The 18,473-nt window shown below is 41.3% G+C and overlaps 1 protein-coding gene across 1 annotated transcript in view; it reads left to right on the top strand.

Annotated features, from left to right (window-relative positions):
- The window catches only part of CRACDL (CRACD like), a 102,058-nt gene that overhangs the window by 76,056 nt on the left and 7,529 nt on the right, over nt 1–18,473 (top strand). Inside the window, exons 8-10 of the mRNA XM_090065182.1 lie at nt 2,828–3,058; nt 5,325–6,915; nt 17,080–17,282. Of these exons, the coding sequence (XP_089921308.1) occupies nt 2,828–3,058; nt 5,325–6,915; nt 17,080–17,282 (2,025 nt within the window). The remainder of the gene's footprint in view (nt 1–2,827; nt 3,059–5,324; nt 6,916–17,079; nt 17,283–18,473) is intronic.

Below are 18,473 nucleotides of genomic sequence, written 5' to 3'. Positions count from 1 at the left end.
TTCAATAGAATTTTCTGATGCCAAGGAATTCTTATTTAATTAATTAATGTAAATAATAATAGTGAACGGATTTTTCTAGCATCTCCCAGCTCCAGCTTTCACACTGTCTTACAGATGCAAATGAATTTAACCTCTAAGCAGGCACACAAATGTAACAACTGAGGTTCGTGGTGGTATCTGTATTTTAGAAATGGGGAAACTACAACAGAGTGGCTTACTGAGATGCTCAGGGTCATGAACGAAATCTGGTACAAAACTGAGGTCTTCTGAGGCTCACCTAGTCCATTGATTTAACTGCAAAAGTACCTTGCCCTGAGTGGGAAGCCTGCTTTTTAGGCTCTCCTCACTTCAAAGGGGATTCAAAATCATCCTCACTTCCAAGAATTAATTTACGATGAATTTACATTTGTCCCCACCAAGCAGGGCCAGTTTGGATTGGTCTTTTTGACTTAGGTGTCTGCCTTCCACTTAAGTCATCACCCAGAACCTCCAACTCCGGAGCTGGTACCTTCTGATTGGCTACTACTTTGTTCTGCCTAATGCAGCCAGCTGAGCAATGCCTGTCCTCTGCAGCCATGTGCTGCTGGGACAAAGATGTCCTCAGTATTCTTCCCTTCTAATATACTTAAACAAAGTCAGCCATAATGTGACCTCATATCTTTGCAGCAAAATGACTAGAATTCAGACTGAGTACTGAGTTTTAAGTGAAGTAATAAATTTTGTTCTTAGTTTCCTAATATATGAACTAGTATTAGAGATCATACCTTTGGTTGTATTAAGTACCTGAGGATAAATGACCAGGGAGAACAGACAACAGACAGTTGTTTCGGAGAACATGTGCTGTGACTTCTATGACGGAGCTGAATCACCAATGTATTCATTGTTAGGTACTAATGTATACCATGATACATGACTGCAGTATGCATTAGTCATGTTTAAGTGACACATTGCAAATATAAAGAAACATTCAGTTCCAATGAATGAAAATGACCATTAGTTGGTATGGGTGAATTATATCTTTTTTTTTATGGATAAAGAATTACTGGAAGTGGAGGTTCTGGGTGCAGCTTCCAGAACCTGGAAGTGCAGCTGGGTCCAAAACTGCAATGAAGGGCAAGGCTGCAGTATGGAGCTGTATTTCAGTTTCAGGCCTCCAAAGCACTGTGGTGAACCATTAGTCTCAAAGTATCTGTCATAATTTAAAACTTATTTCTGCTTTCATTTTGCCTTATTTTTAAAATGGTATTATGGAATGGAGAAAAATCCCTTTAAAGGTTCATTTTTAAGGTGATCTTTGATTTTTTTTTTTTTTTCCATAACTGACTGGAAAGTAAGGATTATGCATCAGCCTTAGGACTTCTGCATCAATTTTCTTTTAATTATATTGGATAAGGAAGGCTGCAAAGTTGAACTTCCATTGCAGAAAGTACCAATTAGTGTTTAAAAAAAGGAGAAAAAGGACCAAAAAAAATCCTGAGTGTTATGGCTGATAATTGTACAGATTGCAAGTTCCAGGGGATTACTTGACATTTGTTCAACTATACCAATGAAATACTCTGCTTAGTCAGGTTGAAAAAACAGAGTTTGCAAACAGAAATAAAGTTACTTAAAATAAGGGACTGTAGGATCGAAAAGGGATTGGTTCCATGTGAAGCTGACCTGGAGGGACTGAGGTTGGGTTTGAATATTCTCAGAATCACTCTTCTGAAATGGACATTTTTTATACCTTATAGTTTTGCTATTCAAATGTAACACATCCTTTACTATACACTTCATACTGCAGTGTTGCTGCTAGTAAAAGTACAGTGCCACTACACAGAAGCGGATCCAGGATTTTATAATGTGGGGAGCAGGAGCAGTAACCGGAGCTGCAGGGGTAGCTGCACCCCCTGCTTCCAGCCTCTTCACTCCCTTCCTCCTTGCAGGGGCAGGCAGATCATGCCCTGGGAGTAGTAACTGGGGACTAAGGTAAGGAACGGTTACCTCCTGAAGGAGGTAAACATTCCACTTCCCCTATATGCTTAAAGGCACATCCCTTTCTCTGTCCTCTCTTCTCCCATTCCCCTTTCCCCTGCCTGCCACTGCTGGCATCCCTGTTGTCGGTGTTGTTCTAGGAGCAAGGGGAGCTTCTACCTTGTTCCAGCCAGGCTGCCTCAGGGGCTGGGGTCAGCCTGGGACAGCAGCAGCAGTGGTGGTGGGCAGGCAGGTTCCCCTTCTCTGTGCTTGCTCCCATGCTGGTGGGGAACACCCATGGGGAGCAGGAAGGGAAATGAAACCTGCCTGTCCACTGGTGTCCCGGGCTGAGTCCAGCCCCTACGCGGCATGGCTGGAGCAGGACAGGACCTCCCTTCACCTCCAGGACAGCAGGACAGCAAGCAAGGGAGAAGGGAATGGGAGGGGAGCAGATGTGCTCTGTCCCAGACTGCTGCTCCACGAAAGAAAGAGGGTATGGTCATGCCACTACACCCCTGCTGTGATGGCCTCAAAAATAGGTAAAAAGTAAGGGATTTTTTGACAATTCTTTTATTGGACCAACTGTGTAGCCAGAGATTTTAGGCAAGCTTTTGAGCATATAGTGCAATCTCTCCCAACTATACTGTTGGTCCAATAAGAGATATCACTCAAAAAAAACCCCAAACCCTCGCTTCTTGCAAACTTGCTAACACAATACTTCATGTGCAAATATAATAACTGCACTGCAACTGAAATAGAAGTTAAAAAGCCCAAAATGCCAATAAATGTGGGGATTTTTCCCCCTTTTCTCTTTGTAAAATTCCTGTTTTCATTTCTTGGTCTTTGTTTGATGCTGTGCTTTGGGATTCTTTAGGTCACATCAGGTCCTTCTTCTAGACCTCGATCAACAGAAGGTCAACTATTCCCTAAGCATGAGAGTGCTAAAACTAGATCTCCCCGAACATCTGACAGCAGCATTTCGCCTGCAGCTGATTTTGACACTCCGCCAAAGTACTTCACTTGCTTGGATAATTCTGCTGCTAAACACAAGCTTTTAATAAAACCACGGAACCAGAGATCTAGTAGAATGGGAAGATTTTCTTCGGTAATTATAAAGAAAAAAAATAGACTTCATCATTGGCCCTAAAATTATATCTTCCTGTATTTTCCTGACTTGCCCTTCTTATTTCAATTTCTTTATGTATTTATGAAGTAGAGCCAGAGCTGTGAGTGGATATTTTATGGCTTTCTGATGACAAATGTTTAATGAGGGTTGTGTGCTCATCTGGAATAGAGCCCTGAAGAGCAATAAAGGCCAAACACTGTGAGAAGGGATTACTTGTTAATTCTCTGGAGTACGGATTTAAGGTTACATTTGTTTTTAAATTAACCATGTAGCACTATTTGAGTGTTTTTTAACCTGTGTGACAGGCTCAACTTAAATTTCTTACTATTTTCTTTTAAACAAGTATATAATTGGTAATATTTTTTTATTGGAGTGAAAGTCAATCTTTAAAATCTGCTTCTTGAAAGAGAATCTCCCCTTCTGCCTCCAAAAAATTCACCATTAGACTATTTTTCACTACAGAAAAGCACAAAAATAAGAGGTTGTGTCATGTGCTTCAGTGGCTGGAGCCAAGTATTGTGCACTAGGAATATCTTTCCAATTTCCCTGAATAACTAGTAGACTATGTGCCCTTTGTGTGGTTTCACCAGCAGAGGTTGAAAACCAAGTAGAAATATAGCCCAGCAGTGAAAGCTACCTTTGTATATAAAGGAAGCTTTTCCCCAACATAAATAAGTTTCGTAATTGTGGGGCGTTATTTTTAATCGACCATTCTGGAAAACTTGAGAGAATCTAGAATAATATTCATAAAAAAGAAAACAAACTTGACTATTCCTCTTAAGAATTTGTAAAAGTTTACTTTATGTACTAATTTCTCTCTATTTTAAGCATTACTTTTAAAATGCCAATATCAAGAGGATTCATTATTTTTTTCACAAGTACTAAGCACTTTCTATACTTTAAAACACATAGTCTTTAGCTAAGCATAACAGTATTGCCAGTTGTATGAAAAATATATGAAAAGGAGGGAAGGAAAACACCATATAATCAAGTCTTTTGCCGGTGCCAGATTATGACCAAACTATATTCACCATCGAGATTTTCTTTGGAAAGTTTTTGCACTTCCTAATACATATCAACAGTAGTATTTTTCTTGTGCAACTTTGCTTGGGTAATTCACTTCTGACCTACAACCAGCACCTCCTGCTTTTAAATTCCTCAGCTTGTAATGGATATGCAGCAAATTGCCTTGCAGCTTTATGATTTCCAAAAGGGAAACTGAATGAGACTTAAGTTGCTTTAGAAAGTATACTTGGTATATCTAAAATGAGTACCCACATTTAAAGCACATATTTACCTAATAGCATGCTGAATCACTGTCGTCTAACACAGGTACCAAAATGCATAATCAGCAGTTTAATAATATGCTTTGCAATAATCCTGTATGCTTAGCCACGTCTGAGAACCTATTTATAAAAGCTTACCCGAAGTCTTATCAAAAAGAACTCTCAGGTAAATAGAAGTTTTGTAAGCTCTTATGACATTTTTAACTCTTGAAAGAAAAAGTAAAATGCGATATAAGTATGAGGGTCTATAAAATGTTATCACAATTTGATTAAAGATAAGACAAATATGGGAAGGCTGTAGAACCTCAACTTGTGCAAACTCTCATAGCCCAACTGATTTAATATCTTTTTCTGCTGTTCTTGCCTATGGAGTGTATCTATACATGCAACTATAAATGCGTGTGTGTACGTGTGTACATACACACACATAAATAAAATACATACATATAGACTATCCCTAAGTCTTCAGGCTTTCCTTTTCCCAAAAAGGGTTTGTTTTGTTTTTCATGAAAGGATGGAGCTGCAGAATATAAAGGGCCAGATTTTTCTAGTTCCAGTGCTGTTTTTCTGCCACTAAAGCAACACAACATTACTGCTTTGCTTTGGTATATCCAAATTATTACTTCTTTGCTTTGGTATATACAGTGCTGCCAGTCATTGCTTTGGTGGATTTGGCTAAGGCATCTAAAAGATGCAGGGATAGGAAATGACATCTTAAATGAGTGTTTGATAAATTATTTTATATATAGTGCAGCATTCCAGTATCTAGTAATGTAAAGTCAGCGTATAATACCAAATTTTGTAAAACATGAACTAGCTATGTATTTAGGGCAGGGGTTGTCTTGCTTTCTGGACAGCAGCTAGTACAGTGCATAATCTGCTAGGTACCTGGCAATAAAAAATATGTGAAGATGTAAAGGAATAATAAAGCTGTATTGAATGTTTGTTCTTTGTAACAGACCCAGTCTGAATCTCTGAATGACTTGACCTGTACTCCAGAAGAGGAGGAGCATGATGGAAGAGAGATACTGACAGACTTGACAGATGAAATCCTCAATACCAGTCATCAGTATCTGTCAGGCAGCACAGCTGTAACATGTGACATGCCTTCCTTGCAAAGAGCTGAAATACCTGCAGACTTTTCCTGTTGCTTAAGACAGACAGATGAAAGGACTTCCTCACTGCAATTCACTTCTGAGTCTGCCATCAGAAAAAAAGCCTTATTACCTGAGAATAATCCTGAGATTTGCCAAACTACACAGGAATTAACATACCTTGCATCAGATTATCCATCTGCTTTAGAACCTAAAGAAAATTCAATTACATGGAGTGGGATACAGAATAGAGAAACGCAAAGGGAAAGAAAATGCTCAGAAACACTGAATATTTCCATGGGGAATGTCTATGAAGTGTCAAATGATATTTTGAATCAAGAAAATAAACAGCTTCCAAATGTGCCTCTAATTAATAAGATGCTGTCTGAAGGGGATGCTCCAACCCATCAGGATATTTCTTCTTGTTTGGAAGGGTCAAAAGACAAAGGGCAGAAGGCTAAGATATCCGTGGAAACATTCTGTAATATGGAGGAAAAGAGAGAATCTGCTGTATTCCCTGGGTCCTGCAAGCAGTTACTCGAAGGTCCTTCTCAGCATGTCTCACAGCCTGCTTTATCACAGGTAGGGGCTTGTGCTGCCTGGTCTCTGGAAAAGAAGTTCATTCAAGAGCCAGTCATATCTAATGAAGAAAATAGTCAGTCACTAATACAAAGGGAGACAATTTTGGAGAGAAAGAGGGAGAAAGCAGCTACCGGACCCAGTGCTTTGAGAAAATTTTCAGTGTCATCAGCATGGGAAAGGCCAAGGACTAGCAGCTTTCACTTGAAAGAGGGTTCAGAGTATGGAAGTTTATTGAACTCCAGATTATCTCTGCCCAAACCAAACCTCTTACAAAATGAGAAGTCAAAAGAGGAAGTGCAGATGGGATCAGATCTACAGGAGGGAAAAAGTAGAAATAAAATGCAGGCATTGTTGCCAGAGCCTGACTGTGAGATCACTGGCCATGCTATGGATAAAATGGTGTCTGGGTGTATTTCTCAGATGGCTGATGAGATTTCCATGCCAGGTGATTTTTCTGTGGTATCCCAGCATCAGTCAAACTGTGAAGATAAGAATCCTTTTCAAGTAAAACTTAGGTCCACCTCATTATCCTTGAAATATGCAGACAGCTCTTCATCAGAAGCAAAAGGGATTAAAAGATACAGTGCAGAGTTTAATGTGGACAAAGAAGGGTTGGCTTCATTTTTAAAAGGTGAAAAGGCACAGATAAAAACGACAGCTGATGTAAATATCAGTGTCTCTTTAAATGCCAGTCAAATGCCTGAAGCAAAATCTCCTGAACAGATTAACACAAAACCTCCATTGCCTAAGAAGCCTGTTTTACAAAATATAACAAATTCAAACAAGGAAAAACAGGAAAATGGCATTAAATCTCCTGAATCCAGAAATGACGATAGAGACTTGGAGAAAAAATTGAGTCCTCCTCAAGTGCCTGGTAAGACTTCTGATGCTTTGTGTTGCTGTCTGAGGTCATTTCAGTTTTAATAGACTTGAAAGTGTTCTCTCTCTTTGAAACAGTGAAGGCATGCATCAGTGATGCCTTCCTTATGTTTGTAGGTTTAACACTGTTTACCAAAGTGGAAGAAATGTATCTGTGCACACATTAAATTTAACAGAAGCAAGATGGTTTTCTTGTTTCTGTACCTATTTTTCATAGTGGAATGATGTTAGCAACTTAATGTTTCAAACTTGTATGACCTAATTGTCTATTTGACCCTACGCAATATTCTTCAGGGTCAGCTTAATGTGGGGCCATGTTAAAGCAAAGTACATAGTAAAAGGGGTATTCTTTCTTCCAGTTGACTGTACTTGCTGATAGTGACTTGGACCCTCCACTAATAACTGGCAGTGCATAAGCCCCAGAGTCCATTTCTCTTCTCCTCCAACCTCTTTCCCCAATCCAAGTGTAGAATGTGAACTTTCATAAACAATTTTAAAGCTTTTTTTTTAAACAGATATGTTGTGAAAAGTGATAAGCTATGGAGAGGAGTGGGATGCTGCAACATGTGAAAAGTCTTCAAAATCTTCCCATACAACAGATAAAACTAAAAATCCATTACTGTGCACATCCTTTTGGCCACAGTCCAGGAACCTGGTGTCTTCCTGATATTTCTCTGAAAAGGCACAAAAAATCTAATGAAGTACTTGTGCAATTTTCGCAGTTTAATAATATATTTGATACTGACTCAACAAAACTCTAAAGACTTTTATGACTAGATTTGCTGAATTAAAGATCCAGATCCAAGTCACAAATTCAGTTCAGGATACTACCTGAATATGTATCTTCCTGGAGTTCAGGGCTGTTCATATTCTTTAATCTGCTTTCACTCTTTCCAGTCCTTTGGTTTGGTTTCACTTCAAGGTCTAGGAGAGACCTTTAATCCATGTCAGTGTTCCTGCAATTTCAGGTTTATGTGGCTAGTTGCTATTTCACACTGTGGTTCAACTTAGTCTTTACTAAAGAGCTAACTCTGAATAGCGTTAAAATAAATAAGGTTTTAATTTAAACAACAATAAGGTGGACTCTTTAAAACTCTAGTTCAGTTCTTCAGCAGCTTTCGCTTACGTGACCCTTATAAAGAACTGAACCAACCAAGAATGAGCATGTGGGCCAAGATGCTTCAGGAACTCAGGGAGATATTGTCATAGTCTGGGTTAGTGCCAGACGTGATGCTGTCCAAAACCTTGCTAAGTTGAAGAACTGTGATGGTTCTGGTCTGGTGTGTTCAGTGGAAGGCTCTCAATTTTTTTTGGAGGCAGCTTTTCACTTGCTTTTTCCAGTAGTGCTCTTGCCACTTGCGTGGCTGCCTACTTGGTTGGGCACTGTGGGCGGGTGACTCAATGTTGATAGCTGATGAGCCACTCTAAGATGATGAAATAGACTTCAACACTTCCTGTTGGAATGGGTGAAGTCCAGCTTCTCAGTCATTTCCTCCCAACTAGCTTGGCAAGCTGCGTACAGTGATTCGGTCAAGTGACCTGCCACATCTAGGTTGCCAGATACTAAATCTGAATGAACTATCATGGCATACTCTGGATTGAGGCAAGGAGTATAGACTGGGTGGCAGCCATGTGGAATGGCCCCACTGTGAGGCCCAGTTTTTCATCATTGGTATCTACGTTTGTATAGCCCCAATCTGTGTTGGCTCTTAAAGTTTCCAACATAGATGGCTGGATGAGGCACAGTTGGTAGAACTTGTTGGTCCTAGTTGACTTTGGAAGGCACGTAGAAGTTTGCAACCCAAAGACCACCTGAAAAAGGGAAGGTAACTAGGGATTTATATGGAAGAGTCTGGCTGGAATGGAGAAGCAGGAGACTGGAGCCTCTGACTCTCTGGATTGGATGGAGACACCTTACTTTGCTTCTGAGAGTGGCCAGTATTATGTGTAAGTATTATGTGCTTAGCAAGTGCCTTTAGCACAGTTGCTTTCAGGTCCATCCACTCTCCCTTGCTGAAGAGAGCCATTTAGACCACAACAGGAAAACAGAAAAACTATAAAAAGACTTTTTTTTTTTTAAAATTACGGGACATAGTTTAAAGCAGGGCTATCAACTGATGTTCCACAGGCGGCTTCCAGAGTATTATCCTGCAGTCCTTGGGTTCCTGGTGTGGGTGCCAATTCCCCAAATCACTCTCCAGCTACTGGGAGTCTCTGAGTTCCTGCTCCCTCCTCCAGGTTCTGCTGCTTGCCCATGCCTCTGGGAGTTGGGCAGTACAGCATGACTGTGATGCCAAGGAAGCCTGTGGCTGGATGACCCCACATACTGCTGGTACGGGGCCCTGTGGTGCTGCATGAAGGTTCTAGCATAGTGGGACATGGACATCTTGTGGGGGAAGAGAGGGCACGTGGCCTGGGCAGTGTGTGGCTGTGGGCCTGTGGTAGAATTTGGATATATATGGTTTAAAGGATAACCTAAGAGGCATTTCATATTTTTTATGCTGTCTAATTAAAAAAAAAAAATCCCAGGTTTCTTCAGTAGGAAAATGGTTGTTAGAACTGCGGTATAGCATTCCAAAAGCAAGTAACATATTTCACGTGCAAACCAGGTTGTAAGGAAAAGGATGACTCAGACCTAAAAAAAGGTGTCTTCTTCTTTCACAGGGATATTGAAGAAACAAGATTACTAATTGTCTGGCATGTTCAGCATCTTACTTATTTATGGTACCCCTCAGTGTCTTTGTCACACTTTATCATTGCTCATTCTTTTGTTGAAAAGAATACTGGAATATGGATTTTAAGCAGCTATTTCTGTTCCTGGTCCTACCTCATTGGATGTCTGGTCAGCTGTGGCCAGCCTCCGATGTTTCTGGTGCAAAAATAAATAAATTGCACTATACCTGCACAGTTGTGCCTGAGGGCAGAACAGCTGTTTCCCTTTCAGTAACCAACTGAAGTTCTGAAGCATTTGAAATTTGGTTATAGCTGTTGTCCTCAGGCAGGGCTTCAGGTATTACAAACAGGTCAGTAGCCGTGGTTCCAGTTCTCACTTTGGCTTATGAAGGTGAGGATTCAACAGGCAAGTAATATCACTGATTCACCAGCTCCAAGGCTTAAAGGGGCCAGCCCAGCCACATAGCCCCCCAGTCAGATCCTCCGCTGTCATCCATGCAGGCTTTATAGAAATGCCCTTTTATGTCTAAGGTTTACAACAGTTTGCCACAGCTTACAACTCTTTGCCACAGTTAAGAGCTCTTGTAACCAGGGAGAGATCCAGAGGGGGTGGAGTGGCGTGGCTGAACCTCCCTTTTCTGACCATGTGGTAGGTGCAGCAGCTGGGGACTTTAAGTCCCCAAAGAAGGCAGGAATTCTTCCCTTCTCTTCTCCTCCATCCTCAGAGGCCTATCCCTTTTCTTTCCCAACTTCTCCCTTCTCCCGTCTGCTGCCACCTTTGACCCTGCTGTCCTGGGGACAAGGGGAGCTCCAGAACCATGCCAGCCTGGCTGCATAGGAACTAGGCTGAACCCAGAACAAGAGTAGCAGTGGGCAGGTTCTACCTCCTTGCCCACTTCCCTAGGGGGTCCCCTGCCTGCTTGCTGCCTCTGCCCTGGGCTGAGCCCAGCCCCAGTGCAGCCCCACTAAAGTGACTCTGGATCAGCCTGTGCCCCCAGGATAGCAGTTATAGCAGCAGTTGCAAGTGGGGGAGATGGGGAGGGGATGTGCCTCTTAGCAGGGAGGCAAAGAGAGGGGTTGAATGCTTACCTTCTTTTGGACTTAAAAAAGTCCCCACTGTTGCTCCCAGTGTGGTCTGTCTGTCCCAGTGTTGTTGGGGGGAAGAAACTGGGAGTTGGAGGATGCAGCCACCCCTGCAGCACCAGTAACCACTCCCATGCTCCCCTTCATAAAATCTTGGATCTGTTTCTGCTTGTAACTAGTTATATACAATTTCCATCTGAGTCACTGCTTTCTAAAGATTCTCCTTTCCTCTGGTTATACATTTTTGATTCCTTGATGTAATATCTTGCATTCAACTGAATTTAAAGCACTATTTTTAGGTTGTGATCATTTATCTAGGCAATCTGTCCTTCTCATTATATACTACCTACCAGTCTTTATAAACATTATGTTTACTATGTGATATAAAAATCTGATACAAAAATCATGGACAGTTTTGTAATTGGAGAGAGTCGAACCTATAAGAGAAAATGTTACGCTGTTTTCTATGTATTCAGTGAAACGCTATAAGGCTAGAGGCTGAATTAGTTTTTTCTACTAAATTTTTAGCGCATTTTTAGCTTTAATAAGAGCAGTCTAATGCATATTGTCTCATCATGTATCTTCTCTAAGACACCTTATGGAGCACCATCTTTTCCTGATATTGCTTATCATGTGTCATGCGGTTAGAAACACTTACTATGGGTACATTTTCCTAAAAAAATAGTCATTGGAAATGCTTATCTTTGCTAAACACTCTGGCAGCAGAGCCAGTAGATTGATTTGGAAAGTTTATTATCCTGTACTAGTTCAAAGAGAGTAGAAAGGGGTGGGTTCTCCTGTACCCTGAGTGGCATCTGAGTTGATGTACATCTACACAAAACCTCTAGGATATGATTGATCCTTATGACAGCTGATGAGAGCAAATCTAATTGTTAGAGCAATGCAAAGATCACTACTGCTGATTGATGGGATAGTCTCCAAGCCTGTCCTCTACTCCCTAGTAACTCAGGAGCATATGAACATTCATTAATCTTCTTAGCTTCAGGCAGTGATGAGCTAAAACAATGTAGACAGATACAAAATCTGCTCCAGAACATAGCTTTTCAGTGGAATGTGTGTGGCTTGCTGGACACGCTGCATGTCCCTAGGTATTTAGGGCTGTCGGTATTATTATTCTCTCCCAGTTGATATTTCATTTTCCCCAATGCCTGTTAGCATTGGCACCAAGCCAGAACTGTTCTTTAAGTTCATTAAATACTTCAGAAAATGTTGGCTGCTGATGAGACACTTGTCTGAAGGGAATGCTGGCCTACAGCACACTTAGAAGTTATGTTGCATGAGAAAAACAGATTGTGTGATCATGAAATCATTTCATGTACAATAATTTGGAGAAAGACATTATAATAGTTATATCCCAGGTTTCCAACAGGAATCTGGTCCTCTCCGTTCAATTCAATCCCTATATTTTCCAGTGAAGATTGGTGTTATGTTGGCTTCATGCCAAAATAAAATTAACATTCAGTGATAAGTGTTCCTGGAAATAATTGGAAATGAGTTGGTGTCTCTGTGGCTTCAAGCTCAACAAGAAACTTTGAAAGACAGCATGACTGCAGCCAACCTAGCTGCCACTAGGGCATGAAATGCAGGCCTTCAGAGCTGATGGCATGAGTCTTTACTAGAGGTACACTGATATAGTGGTGTCATATCAGATCAGTACTGATGAAAGGAAAATTAACATTATCAGCTATCAGCTTTTTTTGGCTGGCCAGTAATGTCACTGATTGAATACAGTATGCCTTCTGGCTGTGGCCAAGAATGCAGCCAGCAGGTAAGTCTGTGGAGGGGAAGAGACACGGGGGAGGGAAGGGGCATGGGAGGGGCAGATCAAGGCCTCCACAGTGAGGGAGGGAGTGGTGCTGGGGGCACTGCCTAGTCAGGGTTGTGAATGGGACCCGGGGCTGGGAGCAGGATGGAGCTGCAGACAGCTTATCCAGGGGACACAGGAGGGGGGGGGAGTAGAGGCAGCTCCCTGCTGCTGCATACAAGCCAACAGATTTGCCCACACAGATTCGTGCGCGAGGCAGGTGTGGTACCTACTGTGGGCTCAGTGCTCTCTGCTCTGCTGCCTTTCCCCTTGGAGGCTGCACATCAGCCATACATTCCCCTGCCCATGTGGCAGCGGTAGGAGGGCAGCAAGTTTGTGCCTCTTGCTGCCGGGTGGGCAGGGGACGAGCAGCTGACACAGGGCCTCCAGAGCGAAGACAGCAGGGCAGAGAAACCCAATCCCACAGCAGGCAGCCTGCATTTACCCTCACCTTGCTTGGCTCTGCTCCAGTTAAGTGTCCCCTGCTTAAAAACAGTGGCAGCAGCACTTCAACTAAAGCTTGTTTAATGCGCTTTAGTTCAAGTACCCCTGCTGCCATTTTTAAGCACCAGGATGCTGATCCCCTAGACGAGCTCTGTCCCATGGCTCTGTCCCACTTCCCACCCCTGTCCCATTCACTGCCCTGGCTGGGCAGCTCCCCCAGCCACAGTCCCTGCCCTTGCCCCACTCCCTCCCTCAGCATGTGGGCCTTGATATCTACCCACCATGCCCCTTCCCTCCCCCATGCCCCTTCTCTTTCACAGACTTACCTGCAGGGTGCTTCTCTCCACGTTACCCAGCTGTTTTCCTGTAAATCTGTTATTGGATTGGCCGATATGGCTGGTTAATAATCAGCAATCGGTGTCAGCCAAGAAAATCTTTACTGGTGCATCTCTAGTCTTTACAACTGAGTCAGTCAGGCTTATGAGCTGGGGACTAACAGACTTGCATCCTCTGTAGATCAAGCATAGAGTACAGTGATGAACATGCACAGTAATATATCATTACATTAGCAAAATCATAGCTAGCCCTTGTACGAAAGTGGAGCTGAGGAACGCACAGTCAAAATCATTGACTGTTTGTGAGATTATAAGTAGGACTGACTTCCAGCGACAAAGGAAAGGAAATGAGAAAAAGAGTAGTGGGATGGTAAATAATGTTGAAATGTATTATCTAAAAAAAAATCAGTCTTTTGTAATGACAAGGAAGCTGTTTTTCTCTCACAAATTCTTTTATATAGAGAATGTAGTGAACTTTAATTCTTTTATGTAGTCTAGTGCATGAAGCTTAAAGCTGGGCTCTTCTCTTCAGAAGATGTTGTGTTTTTTGGCTGTATCAGACCATATTTTATGACAGGGCTGTTTTGCAGGAATGGAATGGACTTTGATGCAAAGGTAGGGATTTCCTGTGTGTTAAAAAACAAAATAAAAAACCCCCTATACACCTTTTGGCATACATAAATTGGATCCAGCATAAATTCATGGCTCAGGGAGCACCACAACTTAAAGGAATACACAAAAAAAGAGTCTGAGCTGTTCACGAAAATCATTTCTACATGAAATGCTATACAAGAAATAGAAATGTAGGGTGTGTACACTAAGACAAATATATGGTATGTTAACAAATAAAAATATCTGCAACCTGGGATATCTTAAATAATGTTTTTAAAGCCTTGCTTAAAGTAACTGATGGTTATGAATGACCAAAGGTATAATAATATGGAATGGTAAATACAAGTTCAAGCAGTATTTAATAAAAACAGTGACACTATCCAGAACATGTTTCCCTCTTTCTTAAAAAAAAAAATTGCATAGGTCTGATAATGTTTGTTTAAAAAAAAAAGAAAAAGTACTTGAAATGCACAAATTGGCTTTGTTTGCATTTTAAGATCATGATTTTCAAAAGGCTCTAAAAGTTTCTCTCTGACCTTGCATCTATGTACAGTTTCGGTGACAGGTAATTGTGGGCATGTTTTAGAACCCTAGCCACTGCATTTTTAAGTATTTAGACATCTTAGTTATGCATCTGTGTAATTACCATATTTGTCCCTGCAAATATTTATGACCACAAAATGCAGATATAATTGAATCCTAAATGTTCAGTTAGCTTTAGTCTTTGAGAAGAATATTTTCAGATACATGGGTAAGTGACCAAGAACTGTTTGACTTTTTCACCTTCTTTACAATGTAAAGTCATCACATGGTTAGTAAATAAGTCAATAATAAAATTTCTTTTGTAACTGAAGATCAGTGTTACATATTTAATCTCATTGTTCAACTACCTGACAAAATGTATTCAGGAATAATCTTCAAGCAATGATGAAGCAAAGGGTAAATGGTTGATATTAGCAATTTTATGCAGGCAGAGTTCCCACGGGAAGACCAGTCCCTTAGTCTTTGAGCTAGAAAAATTCTGTCTAAAAAGAGTTTAAAAGAAACTGGTTTACCTTGTCCATTGTTTTGGGAACCCACAATTCATTATTTGAAAAACAAGAAAGATGGCTGCCTGTCACATGTGAATAAATGTCCTAGCACCTGGTGAACTCTAGACATCAGTTTATCATCATAAACTACAATCGTGTTTATTGCAGTAGTGTTTAAAGGCCAAATATGAATGGGACCCTACTGTGCTAGGCACTGAACAAACGTAGGGAAGATGACAGCATGCATCTTGAAGAGTCACAATCTAGAACAGTGTTTTTCAAATTTTTTTTTTGGCGGGTCCCTAAAAAATTTTGAATGAAGGTGTGGACCCCTTTGACTTGTAAATGTGGGCATTCACAGATTTTTGATTGATCATATAATCATCTTTCATAGACTCCATAGACAGTCTGTAGACCCCCAGGGGTCTGTGGACCACAGGTTGAAAAGGACTGATCTAGAAAACAAGACGGGCATGAGTGAGGGATATGTATGTAATGCACAGAATGAATAATGTGATGTGCCTATCTTTTGTGGGTTTAGTTGGGAGGAGATCAGCTAAATTAAAAGGAAAATGAAGGCAGAGGGAGTATGAAAGTGAGGAGGAGAGGGCAGGGGACAAGGGAATAAAAAGTTAGGAGTACTGACAGGAAAGGGCTAGGTAGATGGGATAGGGGAGGATTGTTTCTTTTCTCCAATCAGTGCAGGGCAGAGACTGTCCATTCAGCACTATAGAAAGTAGGCTTTACCATATTTTTCCTGTTCAAATAAGTATTCTCTTTCCATTGAGGGGCAATGTCACTCTTCAAGATACCTTTTTAAAAGAGATTACGGATTCTTAACGCCTCATACAAAGTTTTTGTACCTGTCCACAACGCTGCCCACAGAAGTTTTTCAGGCATGGGCAGATAGAAATTCTGAGTCAGGCACCTATCCCTTACTGATGCTCACATACATCTTTGCAGCTACTGAATTTGGTTTCATGGCTATTTTATGTTTTTTGTATTTTAAGCAAAAGCAATACATCTCTACTGTACTTTTAATGTTAAAAGGAAAATTAGTCATTCTTTTTTTTTATATAAAGTCTGTCCATGACATAACATCAATCAGCCAATTTGGGGCCTAGAATGGCAGTCCCAAAACAAGACATCACATCAAGTAAGTGTTAATCCTACAGTTCTAGTAGGATTATTCTGTGTCTAACTGGCTCAATGTAAAATATGATTATTCTTGTCTACACTGATTACAATGTCATGTTTGGCTTTGTGTTACTTAATGACTCCAAGCTTGTGTCACAATACAATTTAACTTTCTAATGAAGATTAGCTTGTCACCTCCCAAGAAGCCCAGGCTTCAGTATCAGAGGCTGCAGAGATTACAATTTTTCTTCTAGAAGTGTTTTCTATGTATCTGTCACACCTGTCTAGAGTGACTCTTTCTGAAACTTTAGATATAGTTATCCCAACTTACAGTACCTAACTCCTTAAGGGCCTGATCCTATCCCTATCTAAATAAATGGCAAAACTTCAGTTGCATTCCTGGGTACAGAAGTAGTCTCTTAGGCAGTTTGTGTTTTAGGGTAAACATTGCTTGTACTTTTTAAGCAACCGTGAGGTTTAATTTGTTTTTTACTCAGGAGAAGAAGCGTATTTCTACTTGAGGGACCAAATTTACCACTGTAGTTAAGTGGGCACCACTCATTTAAGGCAGTGAAGTGACCCTTATCCATTTCTACCTGCCCTGAATTTGGCCTGATTGGTTAATTTTTTGAGGATTCACATTTTAACACTTCTCTTGTTTTGAATGCTGTGGAAGCCGTTTTCAGTTTTTTGGGAAAAGGCAGAGAAAGATGAAGAGTCTTCAGCACAAAATGCTGACAGTTGGATAAAATTTGATCAATGCTGGTATATAGCACTCATATGACAGTAGTGGTTTTATGTGAAAAGAAACGAGAAATAGCCATTTCAAAATGGGAATGGTAAAATTGTCATGGAGAAATGAATCATGAAGGAAAATGCGAAAATCCCTAAAAACATCTCCATTAAAATGTCTTTTAACCACATTATACTGATATGTTAACACACAACATGAAAAAGTGAAAAAAACAACATAGGACTTTCTTTCAAATAACTTTGTTTCCTAATGAATCTGTCAACAGAGAAAAGTGTGCCTCCTTTAGTGATGACAGCAGACTCTGGAAGAAGAATAGACAGTGAGTCAAAGCCAGCCTGGATTACAATAGCAAGACAGAAGCAGAGGGGTATGCAGCAGGAACAAGAGCTTAATACAGAAGAGAAACTTGTGGTTCAAGATATGAAATCAGAAACAGAAAAAGCAAACCAGGAAAAGGAAAGAACAGAGGTACTTTACAGTGTACCTGTGTATAATGGTTTTCTGTAACATTACTGTTGCATCCTTTGTTTGAATCAATTGTTGTTATATATGTAAAAAAAAAAATCTTTAATTATTATGGTACTTAAGTACCGGGACTCCAATCCTGCTAGCATTTGTACACATACATACTCCCTTGACTATATATATGAGTATCTTTATCTGCATGCATGTCCATGGGGTTACTCCCTGCATGTTTAAAAAATATAGAAAATTACCCTTGCACCAGCTGTTTATGCAACATGAGGCCAGTGTACTGAAGTCTGTTTATCTGCTGTGAACTGTATGGTCCTGACTGAGGGGAATCTTTCTTCTTTTTGTTAGTGTTTTAAATCCAAAAACCCACACATTCCATTGCTAACCTAAATGCTCTTAGCCAGGGATACCAAAGATCCAGCCTGCAGAGCCCTATTATCCAGCCTTCAGTACTGTCTGTGGGTATCAGCCTGGCCCTGGGTGCCACATGCAGCAGATGCTGACCCCAGCCCCCACCCTGTGGGCTGCCTACAGTGCCTACAGAGCCCATCTGGTGCGGTCTGAACACAGTGTGGGGGTGGATGATATACTCATTACACATAGTAAGCAGGATCACTCTGGGGCACATGCTGTATACAGTGACCACACTGGACTGGCCCTGTCCACTAGATCCAGGCCAGTCCAAATCAGTCCCAGAGACCAGCTGCGTGTATTGGATCCAGCATGCAGAGCCAGTCTTATGTGGGCACCATGTGCAGCCTGTACTCCAAACCAGCCCAATACACCTCATGCCCATTATGCCACACAAAGCCTGGGGCCAGTCTGGGGTGCAGGCTTCATGTGGCACCCAGGCTAAGCTGGCTCTGCACACTGGATCTGGAGCTGGTTCATATCAGAGACACAGAACAGCCTTACATGACAGATACTGCATGCAGGGCCTGTCTGGCATGGGTGCCACCTGTAGTACACACCCCAGATAGGCCTTGTGTGAAGCACACATCCCAGACCTACACCCCATGCTGTAAGTGGGGTTGGAGCTGGTATGCAAGCTGCAAGCAGTGTCCTGCATGCAGTGCCCATACTGGACCAGTCCTGCATGCTGGATCCAGCTTATAGGGCTGGTCTGTGGACACAGTCTGGCCTGCAGACTGGCCCACGAGTTTGACATCTCCGCTCTAAGCAATT

The sequence above is a fragment of the Crocodylus siamensis genome, chromosome 1 (assembly GCF_052110815.1).
Source record: "Crocodylus siamensis isolate JL-2025a chromosome 1, ASM5211081v1, whole genome shotgun sequence".
In the NCBI taxonomy this organism is placed as follows: Eukaryota; Metazoa; Chordata; order Crocodylia; family Crocodylidae; genus Crocodylus; species Crocodylus siamensis.
The sequence above is the reverse complement of the archived record's forward strand: the minus strand, read 5'-3'. Positions and strand labels throughout refer to the sequence as shown.